The sequence below is a fragment of the Mustela nivalis genome, assembly GCF_964662115.1.
Source record: "Mustela nivalis genome assembly, chromosome: 17".
NCBI classification, from domain to species: domain Eukaryota; kingdom Metazoa; phylum Chordata; class Mammalia; order Carnivora; family Mustelidae; genus Mustela; species Mustela nivalis.
This window is the reverse complement of record NC_139036.1, coordinates 21743462-21761600: the sequence shown is the minus strand read 5'-3', so window position 1 is coordinate 21761600 and position 18139 is coordinate 21743462. Positions and strand designations below refer to the sequence as shown.

The 18139-nt window shown below is 51.4% G+C and overlaps 1 protein-coding gene and 1 long non-coding RNA gene across 4 annotated transcripts in view; one reads left to right on the top strand and one right to left on the bottom strand.

Annotated features, from left to right (window-relative positions):
• Positions 1-18139, bottom strand: part of LOC309851704 — a 146762-nt gene that overhangs the window by 79163 nt on the left and 49460 nt on the right. The window lies entirely within an intron of this gene.
• The window catches only part of KSR1 (kinase suppressor of ras 1), a 147595-nt gene continuing 130552 nt past the window's right edge, over positions 1097-18139 (top strand). The window contains exon 1 of one of the 3 annotated variants that reach the window (XM_082707101.1): positions 1097-1716. In XM_082707101.1, the coding sequence (XP_082563227.1) occupies positions 1486-1716 (231 nt within the window). In that variant the 5' untranslated portion in view covers positions 1097-1485. The remainder of the gene's footprint in view (positions 1717-18139) is intronic. The other 2 variants (XM_082707102.1, XM_082707103.1) reach the window with 2 other exon arrangements.

Below are 18139 nucleotides of genomic sequence, written 5' to 3'. Positions count from 1 at the left end.
GGCGCTGTATTTGGCTCTGGAAAAGAGGATACAAAGATAAATTAGCCAGCCACTTCTGCAGCCAAGGCATTTACAGGAGAAAATTTAGAGATATTCCTTCTGGATAGCAGATGTTGGAAGTATGGAATTGTGTGCTTTTGATTAGAGTCTTGGCTTTTCAGTTTAGCCAAGGGCACATGTGAACCCGGCAGGAGGTCGGGGGTGGGGGTTGGAGGGAGAGTGGGGAAATGGGTTGCAGCTTGAATGCTGAGTTAGAAGGCATAGACAGACACTGTGCCTGTGTCCACAGACCAGGTCTGGGGCCCTGTTTTTAAGAAGTTTTTAAGTTCAGTTTAGGAGATCTGAGGTTCACTCGTAGCAAATACCATCATTTATCCAGTGATATATGTGTCAGTAATCAGTTCAGGTCCATACATTAACTCATTCTTTATAGGAACCCTATTAGACAGGTACTATAATCAACCCATTTTTACTGATGGGGAAAGTCAGACACTCAGAGGTGAGCTCAATTTGCCCAAGTCACACAGCTAGTAGGTAGAGTGTGAATTTGAACCCAGGGCGTTTGCTCTAGAGCGCACCAAGCCCATGACAAATCAATGTGCCACCCCAGGCCTCTGGACTCGACTGCTGGATTGGGGTGGCAGAGGGATGGGATACTTATTTTGGGGGGAAAATAGGCTCCTGAAGAAAGTCCTTGCTGTTCTTCTCCAGGTCTGAGCATTCCGGTTGGTGTAGACAATTGAGAGTCCACTGCTTTGTGAACCAGCTGGAGGATGAGTACTTTAGGCCCCTTCCCACTAGATGGCGGCTCCTAAAGCCCACATAGAAATCCTGGAACCTCCACTGTCCCCCTCTTCCAAGGGTTCGGCAGCGGCTGCAGAATTGCAGGAAGCGGACCCTCCGGCCCCTGCCCCGCCCCATCCGGGGGTCGTGGGAAGCCCCCAGGCTGGAGGCGGGAGTGCCGTGGGGAGGGGCGGGGAGGGCGGGGACACTAGGCTTCCCCCGGCTCTGGGAGCCCGGGGGGGGGGGGGGGGGGGGAGGAGCTGGCTGCTGCAGCCACTCCCGGGGCGCAGAGGCGGGGCGGTCTCGCACAGCCGGAGCCCGCAGCGGAGGGGGAAAGTCTGGACCGCAGGGTGCGGGGCTCAGGGCTCGGGAAGCGGATCCGGGCCCCGAGGGCGCGGGCCGGGCGGCAGGTGCGCGGCGCGGACTACAAGTCCCAGCATGCTCAGCTCCCCTGACCCGGCCCCCGCGGCCACTTAAAAGCTTCGGGAGCCGCAGCCGTCGGGTCGCCGCGGCTTTCGCTTTGCCGCCGCGGCTCGGTCGGCGTGAGCAGCGTGTTCTGCGGCCGGTCGTCCCAGCGTCCGGGATCCGGCTGCGCCGAGCGGCGCTCCTGGTCTAGCTCTCCCCGCTCGCGGATTCCCTCCCGAGGCGCCCGCGCCCCCCGGGCTCTCCGCCTCGTCCACCCCGCGGCCCCGATGCCGAGGCATGGATAGAGCAGCGCTGCGCGCGGCGGCGATGGGGGAGAAGAAGGAGGGCCGCGGCGGGGGGGACGCGGCGGCAGCGGACGGGGGCCCCGGCGCCGCAGCCAGCCGGGCGCTGCAGCAGTGCGGGCAGCTCCAGAAGCTCATCGACATCTCCATCGGCAGTCTGCGCGGGCTGCGTACCAAGTGCGCGGTGTCCAACGACCTCACCCAGCAGGAGATCCGGACTCTGGAGGTAAGGGGGCCGCGCGCCCGGAAGGTGGCCCCCAGCACCTCCCTCGCTGCCCATGTGCACTCGTTCCCAGATGCATCCTGGAGTCGCCCCTTTGAGGCTTCCTCTCCTTCCTCCACTCGCTGATGCGGCGGCTTGGGGACCCAGGACCAGCTCCTCACCTTGGGCGGGATTTGGAGGGGGAGGGGCGGAGTGGGAACTGGGGTGAAGGCTGGAGGCGCCCGTGGGCGGGGTGGGCTGCCCGCGGGCATCCCGTGCTTCCCCATCTCTGCCCCCACCCCATTTCCATTTTGCGGGGCTGCAGGACTCATTCTCCCACTGAGTCACACCCTGGACTTTTCTCTGTGTGACTGACGAGCACCCGTGGGCCGGGGTGACGAGGCGTGGGGGGTCCCCCTAAAGTGTGACCATACGCCCGCCATTCTCTCCCTCTCTCTCTCTCTCTGTGTGTGTGTCTTCCCCTCACGCCCCAGACTCCGGCTTGTTCCTTCCTTTCCTTTCCTCCCAGGATTTTTGTCTGCCGCTTTTCAGCAACGTGTTTGCTGAAACTGCATTTTTACCGTTCAGGCATTTGGTGCTTTCCTTTCGCACAGCCACAGCATTTCACTGCTCGAAATATAATTACCCAGCGACTCCCCCACTCCTCCTCACACACTGGATTTTGCTTTAGGGAGGACTGTGCTGGGGCACGACGCCTTTGGTGGGAAGATGACACTATTTAAGGGGTTTTGGAGGAGCCGGTCTCCGGTGTAAAGAAGAAATCAGATCTGCGGGCCCTCCTCCCTCAAATTATAGCCGGGAAGTGCAGTATTAAAAGGGTTTGGAAGAACCAGTCAGAAGGGTGGTTGGGTTCTCAGAAGGGGTGGGGTGGGCGAGTCTCACCCTCCCCCATACACAATAGAGGGAAACTAGTGCATTCCCAACTAGCTTTTGTCCAGAGACTGGAAGGGCTGCGAAATGCCAGGCACCACTTAATTGCTACCCCATCTTCTTTCCACCTTGCACTGGCACATCTGGCCTTCTGCAGATCTGGGGATGTTTTGTTTTATTAGAACCTTAGTTTCTCACCCCCCCCCCCCCCCCAATTGCTGATTGCCTTCGCCAGCTGTCAGAGGGCCAGCCCATGATTTGAGCACACCAGAAGCCGGAATCCCTGTTTGATCCAAAATGACTTCTCTCCTGCAGTTCTGTTTTCTTAAGAGCTACAAAACCAGGAACATTGGAAGCATCTATCTAATCGGCGCTGGCTAGTCTCCTTTTTGTTCTAGTTGCTATAGCAGTGATGACCAGGGCTTTGCTTAAAAAACAAACCAACCAACAACACCCCCCACCCCCCCCAGCTGTCCCTTCTTGCATGCATGCTGCTGTTTCCCAAGTGGCGAGAGAAACTGGTTTCTTGAACACAGCCGAATGTGTTTGCCCAGCAAAGTTCAGTTTTTAAACTGACACAATAGGGGGCCTGTGTGGCTTAGTTGTGGGAGGAGGGATCGTTGTCCGGCAGCATGTGTCTGGTTGGACTGCTGTGTTACTGAGACTGAGAGAAAGTTCTCTGTGTGGGCCTCTCTGGGATTGTCCCCATGTTACTCAGAGAAGCTCCTGGTTCACAGAGTGGATACAGGAGAACCAGTTCCTGTTCATTCTCTGGAAACAGCGCCTTGCCCTCTGGGTACCCTGACTTCCAGAGTCATTTGTTTTGGCAAAGGTATGGCATCAGGACACCCCAAAGCATCCCACTCTTTAGGTCTCTGGGCTATGTTTATTCAGTGGTTTCCCTCCCAAGGGTTTATTGGAGGATGGGCTCTGGTAGCCAGAAACCCATCCAAAGTCCCAAAGGGGAATACCCAGGTCCCTGCTCTTTCCATTGTGATGTGGGTTAGGGTCCGTCCCATTCCCTCAAAAGGGAGGATCTGCTTTGTTTTTTGGGATGGGAATTTAGATCTCAGAAACTGGTTCCCTGGGGCTGCCTCCAGCTAGTTTGAATGAATCTCTTCACCCTGGAGGCCTTAGCCTCCTAACCTGAACAGTCAGGCTGGAGTGGATCTTTTCAGGCTCTCGTGGCTCTAAATTTGGTGGTTTCATGAAGGGGCTCAGTTGGGTTGAATCAAACATTTGTTAACATGTCCCCATTTAAAAATAGTTCGAATAGTTCTAATAGATCTACCAAAGTGATAAAATAGGGGAGAAGTGTATTAGTCATAGAGTTCTGCTGATAGGGACAGTGTGGTGGACAGCTTTGGTTTCAGGTCTGGGGACTCACTGTGTGACCTTGGGCAAGTCCCATGACTTCTGAACCTCAAGCTTTCCCATCTGTAAAATGGGGATGAGACGGCAGAAACCTGCAGTGTTGCGAGCCTGTAAGTCCATGTCTTACTAACAAAAGATTCTGCCTATCACCTTACCCTGGGAGGAGTCCAGTGACATTCATAACCCACGCCTCCTTCAGGGGAAGGTACTTCAACAGAGCTGGCTCTTGTTTCCTGGAGATGGCTGATCCAGGCTGGGAGACAATCCCACCGGTGTGTAGTGAGATAGGCAGGGCAGTGGCAGTGTCTGCTCTGGCTTTCTTTTCTGTTCTTTGGGCTCCTCTTATCATATGCCAGGCCAGGGCCCCCAGAGACCGTGCTTGCAACGTTGGATTCCTGACTTTTAAAGAAAGGGGCTGACCAGAGGGCTTGGCTTATCCGACTTTTCCCAGAATGGAGAAAGGAACCCCAGCCCACTCTGGCCTTCGTTGAGGAAGCATTCGCTGGCAGAAACAGCACGTGGGAGGCGGCTGGAAGTCTTGGACTTGGGCGCACCTGCTGGTGTCCGAGATTTGGCGTAGCTGTCCTGTTCGGGATTCAAAAGAGTGGAAGGAGCTGGGGCTTAATGTTTGCCTCCTACCTGCCAGCCGGTGCTGCTGGGTCCTTCTCAGCCTCCTGATATTTCCTAGAAATCCACTAATCCTCACCACACAGTTGTTTTTCTCTAGGTGGGGAGGAAGGGGAGACAAAATCTGCACTCAGAGTCAGAACCTGTAAACAGTGCCATGAGGCCTCTTCATCATAGCGGAAGGTGGGGCCCTCTCTCCATCAGACCCTCCCAGGGGGTCTGAGAACTCCATGGAGGAGGGGTAGAATGTTCTTGTTCCCAGATGTGCTCACAGCGGGACACCTGGCTGGCCTCCCATCTGGGCCTGGAACCCCCATGCCAGTTCATTCCCTCATGTGTTCATCCTTCGTGGGCTAAGTCTCTGCCGGGCTCTACGGAGCTAACAGTGCCTCATGAAGATTCACATTTAGGGGCATGGTAACTTGGCCCTTTTCTGCCTCCCTGCTAGCACTTTCCAGAAGAGGCCATGGCATACCAAGTCCCCCTACCTTACGCTCTTTTAGAGAAACCCCTCTAATGCAAGTGACTTGGAGAAAGGAGTTCCGGAAGGATCTTGCCCGTGGGCCTGCTGGGAAGGCAACAGTGGGGAGGTATGGTGGATATAGTCTGCCTTGGGGCCCTTCCCTGAGGAATTGCCCAGGAGCCAGGAGGCCCCCCAGGGAAGGGGGGCTGCTACTCAGAAGGTCAGTGGGGCTTGCCTTTCACCCAGCTTGATTATGGGTGACCCAGAGGTCAGAACCCTGCTGTGTGAAGTACCCGAGCTCTCCCCATGGTCCCCCCACCCCACCCCAAACTTCCGGAAAGGAGAGGGGATGCCGTTCGTCTTCACAGATCAGGCCCTTGGGCCTTGCATAAACTTGACACACCTTCAGTTATTACTGGTTTGCCTGCTGAGCTAGGGGCAGCCACCCTGGGAAGAATTCAGTGGTAGGGAGGTTGCTCTCCTGGTCTTTGGGGGACACTTGGAATCCAGTGGGGAGCCAGGCAGGTGAACCATAGTGCCTCCAAGTAACATGGCTTGCTGACTGCTTAGCAATCGGGAATATGGCCAAATAGTTGGCCAGGCTAGCCTTCTGTTGTCATGGGACGTATTCGCAGAGTCCTAGTGTCCTAGGTCACGTCCCCTGCAGTACTTTGAGCAAAAGCAGGTTTCCCTTTCCCCTACTAGCTGTTGCTCTGGAGTGAGCCATTTCTCTCCTGCTCCATTGCCAGAGTAGCAGCCTCCTGCTGGAGGGGTGCAGAGATGAGACGCCTTTGGTGTCTCCTTTCGTCTTGGTAGCTTTTCCCCTGGTGGAACTCGCCCCCAACGTTCTGCAGCAGTGGTCTGGAGAGGGTGCTACCGTTTGCCAAGGCTGGGGAGGGCTGGGTGGTGCTGGAGGAAGGCCTCACCACGTCTGTAGCCCAAGTTCAGGAGGCCAGAAGTGAGCGCCAGGAGGCTGCTGGCTTGCTGCCTGGGGACGATGATGGGAAGGCCTCCTTCCCCTCTGGGCCGGCGCCACATTCTGGGGAGCTGCATTCCCCACCACAAAGATTCTGGCCCTGCCTGCTGGCTGCGGTCTGAAGAGGGACTGCAGAGGGCCTGGTCCTTGGTGGCAATGCCCGCAGTCATGGGGAGATGTAGCAACACCTGGGACCATGTCTCTCTAAGTTGTGCTTTTTAGAAGGTCTGTGTCTTTTCAGAAGAGATGGATCAGAATCTCCCCTCATATTCAGGGAAAAGAAAGCCATGCGGGTACCTTTGGGGATATGGGATATGGGAATGCGGCTGCCTGCTCAGTGAGGGTGGACATGGAACAGAAACAGTCTTGATCACCTGTTCTGGGGTCCAGCACTCTTCCAGGCCCTCGGCAATATGCCGTAGGAGGGTTTCGTTTCATTTGCAAATGAAGACATCGGGGGCTCAGAGGCCTGAGTGAGTAGATGGACCAGACCTGGATCAGACCTGGGTTACCTTGTCTTCAGAACCCACATTCTGAACCTTGCAACTGCCTCGAGCGGTCATGCTGGCCATTCTGTTCAGAATCATGGCTCCTGAGCCCCAGGACGTGGCCAGTAACACGGGCATTTCCAGGGGCGTTTGCTGGGTGGCTCCGTTCCCAGTGACTGGGTTTATTGGTGGCTGCCGCAGGCTGTGCAGCCTCTGAGCTGGGCTTGGGGCTGCTTCCCTCTAGTTCAAAGACAGGTCTGTGATGCAACGAGCCCTGTGCTGCTGTTGTCACTGAGAAACGAGAAGCTGCCTGGAGATCAGCTTGCTCATAATTTTTTTAATGGATACCTGCGTTATACTTTCTGAGTGATCCCTCGGATGCACAGCATATTCTTTAGCTTTCTCCTTTTTACAGAAATATTTTAGAAATACACATAATGGTCTGTGTTTTGTGTAAAAAAAAAGAAAATACGGATGAACAAAAGAAAAATAAAAACACCCAGAATGCCGCCTCTCAGATCTGGTTAATTCTTTTTTTTTTTTTTAAAGATTTTATTTATTTGACACAGAGATCACAAAGTAGGCAGAGAGGCAGGCAGAGAGAGCAGGGGAAGCAGGCTCCCTGCTGAGCAGAGAGCGCGATGCGGGGCTCAATTCCAGGACCCTGGGACCATGACCTGAGGAAGGCAGAGGCTTTAACCCACTGAGCCACCCAGGTGCCCCAATTTGGTTAATTCTTATTAACATTTTGCTGTATATTCTTCCAGTGTTTCTGTCTTCACTTGCATAAAAACATACACGTATGTATTTGTGGAGTATACCATGTGCATTGCTTTATTTTTGTTTTTAAGATTTTATTTATTTATATGACAGAGAGAGACACAGCGAGAGAGGGAACACGAGCAGTGGGGAGTGGGTGAAGGAGAAGCAGGCATCCTGCCTAGCAGGGAGCCTGACTCGGGGCTTGATCCTGGGACTCTGGGATCATGACCTGAGCCGAGGGCCGACTTAACCAACTGAGCCATCCAGGTGCCCCATGTGCATTGCTTTATAATGCAGTATCCTTTCTCTGCATCAGTACATGCAGATACACATCACCTCTCTCGGTGGCTACATGGTGTGGTTATACCATCAATTCATCCAACCATTCCTCCTGGTGTTGGCCGTTCAGGCTGTTTTGAAGTCTTGGTAGTGTAAATCGTGCTGCAGAGAGTCTCTTCCCAGAAGTAGAATTTGCTGCTCAAAGTACAGGAACACATGTAATCCTGATCCTGGTCTTTAAAATCTTTAGGGCATAGGGGACGCCTGGGTGGCTCTGTTGGTTAAGTGTCTGCCTTCGGCTCAGGTCATGATCCCGGGGGTCCTGCGATTGAGGCCTGCATGGAGCTCCCTGCCCAGCAGAGAGTCTGTGTCTCCCTCTGCTCCTGCCCCCTGCTTGTGCATACATGCATTCTCTCCCTCTTTCTCTCTGTCTCTCTCTCTCATGCTCTCCCTCCCTCAAATAAAAATAAATAAAATAAAATCTCTGGGGCACAATATTTCGCCCCTTCCCCCAACATGAATAACAGGATTTATAAAATATCGGCCTTTATGCATTTACCTCTTTTCTCCTTGCATCAGCATCCACTTTGAGAGCAAGGACCATAACCAGGAGACAGGAAGGACTGGGTCCCTGACACTGAGGTACTGGGTTCTGTCGCAGGAATTATGGCTTCTAGTTTTGCTCCGTGGCTGAGGCTATGGGGTACTTGTCATGGACTGTGGATTCTGGTTTTGTGGTTGCCTGCAGCAAAGTTGGGCGGGGACTTGGGCTGGCCAATTAGAAGAGGGAATGTTCCTTGACCCAAGACAGCAAGAGTGGGTGCTGGGTGTCAAGTCTTTCAGTGTCCAGGGACTGGGACCGCTTCCGTGTGGTGAGGTCTTTATCCTCGGGAACTCACGAAAGGCACCTCATTGAACTGGAGCTTCATTTTCCTCACCAACCACAGATATTGATCAGCTAGCTCTTTGGGGTATCTTGGCAAGAGGGTTTCAAAGGATCTTGGGCTTTCTGTCTAGTCAGGCCCCTGCCGTCAGCAGGCGAGGCAGGTGACTGAAGGCCTGAGGGGGGAAGTGACTCCGCAGGAATCTCTGTGAGAGAATTAACCTTGTTAAAGGGTGGAGGAGGGACTGAGCTGGGGATGGGATTCAGACCGCAGGGGCCATCTAGACAGAGGGCAGCAGCTGCTTTCTCATCCTCCTATGCTGCCGGGGTCCTCCGCCTCCAGGGGTTTCCTGCAAAAAGCAAGCAATTGGGTTTGTCTTCCCAGCCCCGATCTCAGTATCTTGGGGATCCTGGGCAGTGGAGAGATCCTTGAGGAGCAGCTTTGGGTATCCTGTGGGTGTGCCCTCTTTTGAAAACCAGTCTAGCCAATGGGCTGGCACAGTCAGAAGGGGCTCTCTTTGACCTGACTTTACTTTCAGGGGCTTCTCATCCTTCCATTGAAAGGTCCCCTGGGACTTGGGTGCATGAACTTTTACTCCTGTAGGGCCTGTGCGGTATTAAATAGGTGCAGATGTTGCATTATCTGCCATGATACATTGTTGTTGGTTTTAATGTCAAGGTGACATTGTAAGTTACTTGCTAACACTTCTGGAAGATACAACCTTTTGATCCAATGCCTTTGTGTCCATCTTGGCCTTCTGCCCTATCCCAGACCCCCGGTAGAGCTACAGAGAGGTACACTGGGGACAGTTGCTGGGATCAGAAATGCTATGTCATTTGTTCCTCGGCATGACTGTTTCTCATCTGCATTGAAAAGGCCTCAGTTCGAGCTGCGGCTGCTTATAAAACCTATATATTTATATGCTTCTCTCGTTCTCTGCCATTCTGGCCTTGGTGGGCAGCCGTGTGTTTGAACTGGGCAGATTGCCTTTCAAAATAATGGAGCTAAAGTATCCTGTTTGCTTGCCATTTTTCTCCCCCTTTTCATTTTTCCACCCACAGAATAATTGCAAGAGTGAATTAAGACTTGTGTTTAAAAAAAAAAAAAAAAAAGATTGGGAAAGAAAGCACACTGCAGCCCATGGAAAGACCAGCTATTGTTAGGAAGAGTAGCTTTTTGCACAGAATGCACTACAGACTCTAGTCTGTAACATTGATGAGGGTTCTGCTTTCCTGGTGAGATAAACTGCATATAGAATGGCAGGACTTTCTTCAGCATGACACCTGGAGGTTTTGAGTCCCTGGTTAGCCAGTTAGTTTGGGTTTGGTTTGGGCATGGATGAGCAGGACCAGCTTATTCATGGGGCATTCAGAGTTTTTGTTGGCTGGGGAAAAAAGTTACAGGCATGTTTATAAAGTTACTTGAGTGTTCTCCATCATTGGGCATTATCTTGAGAGCCACCCCCCCAACCCCCATTTGGGGCCCCTGAAAGGGCTTAGTGCAGTTTTCCCCATACTGTATCTGTGAAAGAGGCCTTCTTGTGGTTGAGAATGCGCCACATCAGCCCCCTCCCTCCTGGAGATTCCTGAAGATGATTTGTGTTTTAAAGGCTCTGAGAAGTTCTGCAGCAAGTGTTCCCAAACTTATTTATCCAGGGCTCTTTATTCCACTGAACATCATTGGGGAAATAACTTCCTTAAGCCATGAACAGGGAAAGAGGCAAGAAAGTGTCAGCTTAGGTTTATGTTTTTATGTTGCTGGGGTCCCCTTTGAGATTCCAGTTTTTATCATACGGGTTAAGGAGAGGTTGGTGACTCCTTTGTGGGGTTGCCTTTGTCAAGGGAGGTGCTTTCCAAAGGGAGACAGAGTGTGTTGTGGGCGCCATACTAGCACTTAAAGACCTATTTCTCTTAATCCTCTCAACTAGGTGAGCAAAGCAGGTCCAGAGAGATTTGGGTGTCTGGAGTCCTTGCTCCTGCTCTTGCCCCCACATGCCAGATAGCCTGGTGTCAAGGGCACTGCTCACTCAGGGTCTACCAGGAACCTCATGACCTTGCTGGTGGGCAGAAAACTATCCAAGAGAAATGCAGATAACTGTGGGTGTGTTTGAGCCTGGGGCTGCTGAGGGCAGGGGAAGGGCTGGGCTGCAGACAAGGAATGCTTTTTAAAACAAAAAAGGAAATGCTGGCTCAGAATGGAAAGGAAAGGAAGCAGCTTCCTGTTTCTTGTGCTGGCTTTTTGAAAGGAGGAGCTCTTTCTAGCCCCTTGGCTGATGGAGGCTTGGGTCTGCTGGGGCCCACTCCGGGGCCGCTGGCCATGCGGCCATGCTGCCATGCTGCCTCATGCCACTGCCTGAGGTCTAGAACTAGAGGGCTAGTTTCACCCTTGTTCCTTTTCTCCAGATTACTGATCACATGAATGCATGGTTTCTGAAATGACTATCCGTGTTACAGAATGGGGATATCACAACAGCTGACTTTTACTGCGAGCTTACTCCATGCCTGGCCCCACTCTTGGGAGTTTGGGGGTGCTGTTTACGCCCCCCAGCAACCTTGTGAGGAAGATCATATTGTTATCCCCATTTTGCAGAGGAAGAAAGTGAGGTGCAGTGAGGTGAAGTGTTTTGCCTGGAGGCACACAACTGAGGAGTGACCAAGCTATGACTTAAACCCCGACAGTCTTACTGACCTGCTTATCCTGTCTGCCTTGCAGTTGCAAATTCCTTTCTCTTCCCCCTGAAAAATCTGAATAATAATTTTTTAAGACTTTGGTGGCCTTTGTCTGGGATCCAGAGGGCAGCCCCAAAGCCTGGGCTGGGTCCTGGTGAGTTTTAGATAAAATGCCTGGGTTTGAGTTCATGTGTTTTGAAAACTCTAATATGGAAGTGTTCAACATGTACAAAAGTAGAGAGAATGATAGGATGAACCCCCACATAGCGATTCCCCCCTTTTTCGGTAATAACCAGCTCTAGCCAGTCTTGGGTCATCTGTGGTGTTTGCCGTCTGAGTAAGCCTGGTTTTGGGGAGTGGTGGTGCTGGGTGGTTAGCCTTAAAGAAGCAGAGTGACCTGGTGAAGTCTTCTAGTCCAGCCCTCTGCCTCCGAGCAGAGCGGTATGTATCCCAGCAGGTGGGCAGAGTCTATATAAATTTTTTCCTATGACATGACCATCTCCATTTCCTCCGGAAGCTTTCCCTGGCTTCTGGCAGTCCACACGGTGCTGGGAGGCCATGCAACCAGCTAGGCCAAATCTCCCACCTGCCCTTGACACCTGTTCTCAGACAGTGAAGTCCAGGACTGGTATATTGGCTTCCTTAGCCGCACCGCCCTGCTGTGGGCCACCCCAGCAGTCCCCATTTCCAGTCCACCCATCTTCCTGGCTCTTCTCCTCTTCTGTCTTTTCTCTTGCTTTATTCACATACCATGAGATGTGAGTATTTCAGCCCACATTTATTGAGCACCACTGAGTGCAGGCCCCGGAAGGGCAGTGGGTAAGGATGGGCAGACCCAGTTTCCAGGAGCCCCCAACTTTCTTGCCCTTCAGGCTCCCTGTCTCCTGGTTCTGCTCAGTCCTTCCTGATGTCTGGTCTTCCTGATCACCCTCTGACTTCTTTCCTCTGTGTTTTCTTGCCCCCAACAAAGGTAGTTTCCTTTGACATTTTGTTTTCTTTGCCTCTTGCTGTATACTCACAGGCCTTTCTCAGGTACCCTGACACTTTTTGCTAGCTGCTTCTGATCTGGATTGGCCTCCCAAACACAATCATCATCAGAAAAAGAATGGTCTTGAGCACTAAGGAGGACCTTGAGTGGTACAATGAGGACCTCAGGGTAGGCATGAGCTCCGGGGGCAGAAAGTCACATACACGTCGGGACTCTCCTCCTTGCTTCCTCTATGATTGGGGCAAGTTCTTTAGCTTGCTGAACCTCCGTTTCCTTGTTGGTTAAAGGGAAATAGGAATAGGTTTCTTTCGGACTTGTGTGAAGTGTTGCTGGGATACGTACGGAAGGTGTGTTGGATAGTGCCTGGTACTTAGAAGGGATTCAGTACTTTCCTTTTAATTTATTTGACAGAGGGAGCGAGGGGCAGAGGGAGAGGGAGAAGCAGACTCCCCGCAGAGCAGGGATCCCGACTCCATCGAGTGGGACTCGATCCCAGGACCTCGGGGATCATGACCTGAGCCAAAGGCAGACGCTTAACTGACTGAGCCATCCAGGGGCCCCTGGACTCAATACTTTTTAAACTCCTCTCAGCACTGTTCTAAAACACTTTTCCATGATTCTCTCTCCTCCTTTCCGTCGTTTTAATTGCTGCATGATATTCCATCCAGCGGACGTGCCGTAATTTGCCAAAGCATTTCCCCTATTATTGCACATTTCGGTTGTTTCCAGATTTCTGCTATTATAAACAATGTGACTGTAATCGTCTTTGTACAGGCGCCTCTTTATTTTTGTTCCAGTTCTGAATTCATTTCCTTGGGATAATTCCCAGGAATGGAATTATTGGGTCAAAGAGCATGGGTCTTTTTCATGATGGGAGTTGCTAAACTCTTCTCCATTTTATGCTTTTTGAATGATAGCTCTCGTAAAAATCGTGCTCCTGGGTAAATAGATTGTTTTTTTCTTTTTCTTTTTTTCAATCTTCTTGGCTTCTGTTCTTCTCCCCCACTTTTTCCTTATTTTTAATTTTTGGCCTTGTTAAATCATCCCCCTCTGTCTTTTATTTAAAACAAAACAAAACAACCCAGGTATAGTTGACAAGTAAAATTGTAAGGTAGTTAAGTTGTGGAACTATTTCTTCATCTTGAATTTGCTGTTTATTGCTCTCTTCTGCTGATTGATTCAGTGACTGTTGAGCATCTCCTATGTGCCAGGCACTGTTTTAGGCCCTAAAAGGAAGCAGCAAGAATGGAGCGGTTTCCTTCAGGGCAAAGAAAAAGATCCAAGCCAGCAGACAGGGAAGGGGGCCAGGGAGAAAGGAGCCTGGAAGTCGGTGAGAGTGATAGGGGTGGAGAGAAGGTTACTGCTTTAACTTGGGTGGCCAGAAAAGGCTACCTTCCCAGAGGTGACGTTTTAAGCCGAGGCTTGGCAGATGAGAAAGCAGCAGCCTTGTGAAAACCTGGGTGAAGTATTCCGTGGGGAGGGACCAACTTGTGCAAGAGCCCTGAGGCAGAAATGAGCCTAGTGTTTTCAAAGATGGGAAAGGGGGCCCGTGTGCCTAGAGAGGTCCATGGGGATGTGGTGGCCCATGAGGACCCTGGTTGGCTATGAGTGATGCGTCATGCAGTCAGGGATGTAAGCAAGAGTTTGGGACCATTTCTCTAGAGTTGGGCCATGGTAAAGAGGTCCTGTACTAACTCAGCGGGTGGGTGTCGCCCCCCAGTTACGCGCCAGGGCCGGTTCTGGGATATCAGAGTAAGTAAGTAAGTCGGCTTCACAGATGAGTTTGTAGATGAGTAAACCGCTAGAAGGTGCTGGTGAGGGTGTGAATGAAAGCCGGTTGGGCTGCACAGTGACTCATCTGTACATCCTGAGGTGTGCAGGGACTTGGGAAGTGTTTCTTGACTTGAACCAAGCTGTGCTCTGTGCCATCAGCCTTCATCATGCTCACTGAAACTCCGTTCTCTCCTGTAAGGCCTGGCAGCCACAGCCTGAGTTGTTGGGGGTTGGGGAGGAGCCTGGGCCTCTTGCAGGGGAGGGGCCCTGAGAACTGAGGTTGCCAACTCAGTTGTGGAAGAAGTGGGACTGCTGATACCAGGTATGAGTATCTAGGTGCCACTTATGGGAAACGAGGTTGAGAAATAGATATGGGAAACCCCCTTCTTGCTGAACAGCTCTGCCCGGCTCTGTCCTGCCCAGACCAGGGACTCTGACTTGTGAGACTTTTTGGGAATATAGACTAGAGGACACTGCTTTTTAAGGTTTTCTTCCCTTAGCGTAGAGCAAGGAGATCCAGGTGGAGGGGGCAGTGACATCAGGTCTGAACAGATGGTCAGAGGACAGATGCCTCAGGGCAGCCCAGGCTTTGACCCCGTGGCAGTTCTAGGAACTGGGCCTGTGGAAGCTGTTGGCTGCCGTTTTGTTTTAGATGATTCGAAAGCTATAGGGTGTTCTGATAGCATTGCGTTGGGGGTCAGCGTTAACCAGCCCCTTGGGTTTCTAGTCTATGAGTTTATTGTCAAATGGGAAGGGAAGGCCAGATCTTAGGAATATGGTATCTTGGGCTCCCTGTGTCCTCCTCCCTCCGTGATAGCTAACCAGAGGTAGACTGGCGTAACTTTAACAAATCAGGCTTTTTACAGACGTTATCTTGGTTAATTCTGCAGTGATGATAACCTTACTAGTCCACTTTGTGACGAGGAAATAAGGCCCAAAGTCACACCGTAATTGGTGGAGCTGGGGTTGAAATCTAGAATTGTCTGAGTTCACATTCCTATTCATTTCTCCACACCCCTCAGAAATCTGCTTGGCCTTGGGTAGTGTCTGAACGGAGAGGACAGAAGGCTTTGGTAATGCTAGGTGTTTTGGAAGAACTAATGCTAGGTGGAAAAAGGTTTGAAAAATCTCTCCTTTCCCACACCTGTTTGAAAAGAAGTCAAGATGACCCAAGTGTTGGGAGTCCAGATTAGCAGGTGACCATTTGCCACAGAAAGAAGGCCCAGTGGGAGGTGGATGGCTCCTGGGGAGAGGTGGGGGGAGCATCCTTGTGTGGGGGAGGCTGGGGAGAGAGCTGGTTCAGAGCTAAGGCTCTTATCTGACTCCATCTCAAAGAACTTGACTTTTGTTTCAAAGCATTCGTGTTAGAAAGGTGACATAGTGGTTTCACTTGGGCCTGGAGCAGGCACAATTGTATCTCATGCTGGTGGTGAATTTTAGGAGAAAGAAGGTAAGTATCTAGGGAGATTCCCTTTGGCGGCCCTGACGCAACCTGGCCCAGGGGACAGAACAGGGCGAGGAAGAATCCATCAGTGAATGGAAACTTGTCTCTTCAGGGGACAGGAAACTTTTTCTTTGTGGTTGGTCTGGTGGTTTACAAAGAGAGGTGAGCAGCAGAGACAAAGCCCTGGGCCAGTCTTGCAACGGCATCTTTGACAATTTTGAGAGGTTTAGGAAGTAGTTTAAAAAAAAAAAAAAAAAGTAAAAAAGTAAAAAGAAACCATACCTGTGAGCATCCAGCCACGTGGGCTGCGATTTGCCACGTGACTAGTGGAACCGGGTTCGTTCGTATCCGTCCCCACCTTTGGTCCCTAAACCAGAGGGGGCTTCTGACCATTCTTAGAAAGAGACTTAGGTGGCCTCAGATGACAGACCTTGTCTCGGGCATCTTCCAGCTTAAACTAAACTTCCTCTCAGGCCCTGTTTGGGTTTAAGCAGTTTCCTGGTCTGGAAGGATCGATCTGTTTTCTTAGCACCCTGCTCGTCAAAAGCCCCACTCCCACTTGTCACAGCTAACTGGCCTTCATCACCCTGTGACTGCCAGACTAGGCTGGGCTTGCTTTCTGAGAGTCACACTTGCTGGTCTCCTGAGGAAGTGGAGAGGGAGTGGGCTCCTGGGGTCCACTGTCTGGGCTGGGCACTCCTGCCCCCTCTTCCCCATTTTGATAACAGGGTGGATTCACTCTCTCTCCTTTTTTTTTTTTTTAAAGTAAATTCTGTCCCTGACATGGTGTTCGAGCTCATGACCCCAAGATCAAGACTTGCATGCTCTACTGACTGAGCCAGCCAGGTGCCCCCAGAGGGGGATTCTTTGTCTTGTTCTAGAAAGCTCTGCTGGCCCATTTGGAGCTGCTCCTGTATTTAGATAAAAGGCCAGGAGTGTGAGCAGCTTCTTGTAGGTCCAAGCCCAGATTCTGGGCCCTTGATGGTCCAGGTTCAAGCTCCACTCCCTGCCTGGCTAGCTGTGCATCTTTGGGCAAGTTGCATAACCTGTCTGAGCAAGAGTTTCCTCATCTGTAAAATGGGGATTGTAATAGGATTGTTTCTCCTAGAAAGTGAGAAGAGTGGTAGAAGGTAGGATGCCGGGCGCAGAGTAAGAATCTTTTTATATTTGTTTTTTCAACAAGCATTTAATTAGTGGGTGGTTCTCCCACTGTGGCACTGTTCTAAATTTGGAATAACAGTTAACAAAATGGACCAAGCATCAGCTTTGTAGAACTTTGGTTTTGGTGTTGGAAGATGGTAAGGTAGTAAGTAAAATAGATTGGGAAATTGTGATTGTGCTGTGGAAACAGGGCAGGGAAGAATGCCAGGGGCAAGGGGTGGTGTAATTTTTTTTCCCTTTTTGAGATTTTATCTACTTAGAGCGAGCATGGAGGGGAGGAACTGAGGGAGAGGGATAAGCCAACTCTGTGCAGAGTCGATCAAGCCAGCCAGAGTCCGATCAAGCCTGACTCGGGGGCTTGAGCCCACGACCCCAAGATCATGGACCTGACCTGAAACCATGAGTCCGACACTTAACCAATGGGACCATCCAGGTGCCCCAGGGGGTGGTATCATTTCAGCGACAGGTCAGGATGGCTTTGTAGAGAAGGTTTTATTTGAATAAAGACCTCAGAAGAGTAGAGAGAGATACTACAGCTGGGAAAGAGCTCTGGAAGCTGAGTGCCAGGGCAGAGGCCCAGGAGAGTGAGTTGGGCGACTCTCAGTGAGGTGCCGTGCTCGGGGGGAGCCCGGGGCCCCGGCAGCGCGGAGGAAGGAGGGATGAGAACGGAAGGCCGTGAGGGGTGCCAGAACCACAGATGGCCCTTTAGCGGCCTGACGTCTGCCCTGTAGAATCCTCTAGGGATTTTGAAACTAGCCCAAAATGGAATTTGGGTATAGTATACACACTAAGCCTGTTCCCCAGAGCTCTGTTGCTGACCTTCTGGAAGGGTACTGGGAAGCGGGTCAAGTTTCTGACCATGAGGGTGGTCAAGTGGCGGCCGCCTGTGTTCATCCCACAAGCCTCCACAGAGCCCCCAGGAGAGTGGATCGTGCTGCTTTTCGGTAACACCAGGACAATAGACATCCCTCCAAGGGAGTTTATTCTAAGGCAGTTACTCTGTGGAAAACAAATGAAACATTTATGAGGTTATGTGCATTATCTGTAATACAAAAAAAAAAAAAAACCAGCAAAACCGATGTGTTGCGCCGAGGTGATAGTTAGACATACCTCAGTAGGGCATGCAATGGGTTATTACATGTACAGCTGTTCTTAGGAAGACGGGGCGGCGACACGACTGTATTTATGATATCACATTAAGTGGAAATATACAGAATGCAGAATTGCATGTGTGCAGCATTTGTAGTTATATAAATACCTAAAAATATATCTGCCTGTGGAAAAATCTAGAAGAGAAATGCATTGTGTGTTGGGGGGAACTGCTCTTGGAAGAACTCCTTTATTATCGTTGCTGTTTTCGTTCACTCATTTATTAGGGTAGTGAATGTTCTGGGTCCTGGCACCCTTGAGGTGTGAGCTTGGGCTCAGCCACGGTGGCAGACCTGACCTGAGCCCCCTGGTCCCACTTGGCTCATACACCTTCCCTTCTCAGTGCCCCGGGATGCGAGGCTAGCAATATGAGCAAAGCAGAGCAGAGCTCAAACCTGCAGGAATAAAACGAGGCTTGGTCCTCAAGCTTTTCCCCAGGCTGTTCAAGCCTTTGTTGAGCCGGTCCTGGATTCGGCTGAGAAGCAGAGAAGTTTCCAGAGCCGCCACCCGTCCTGTGGG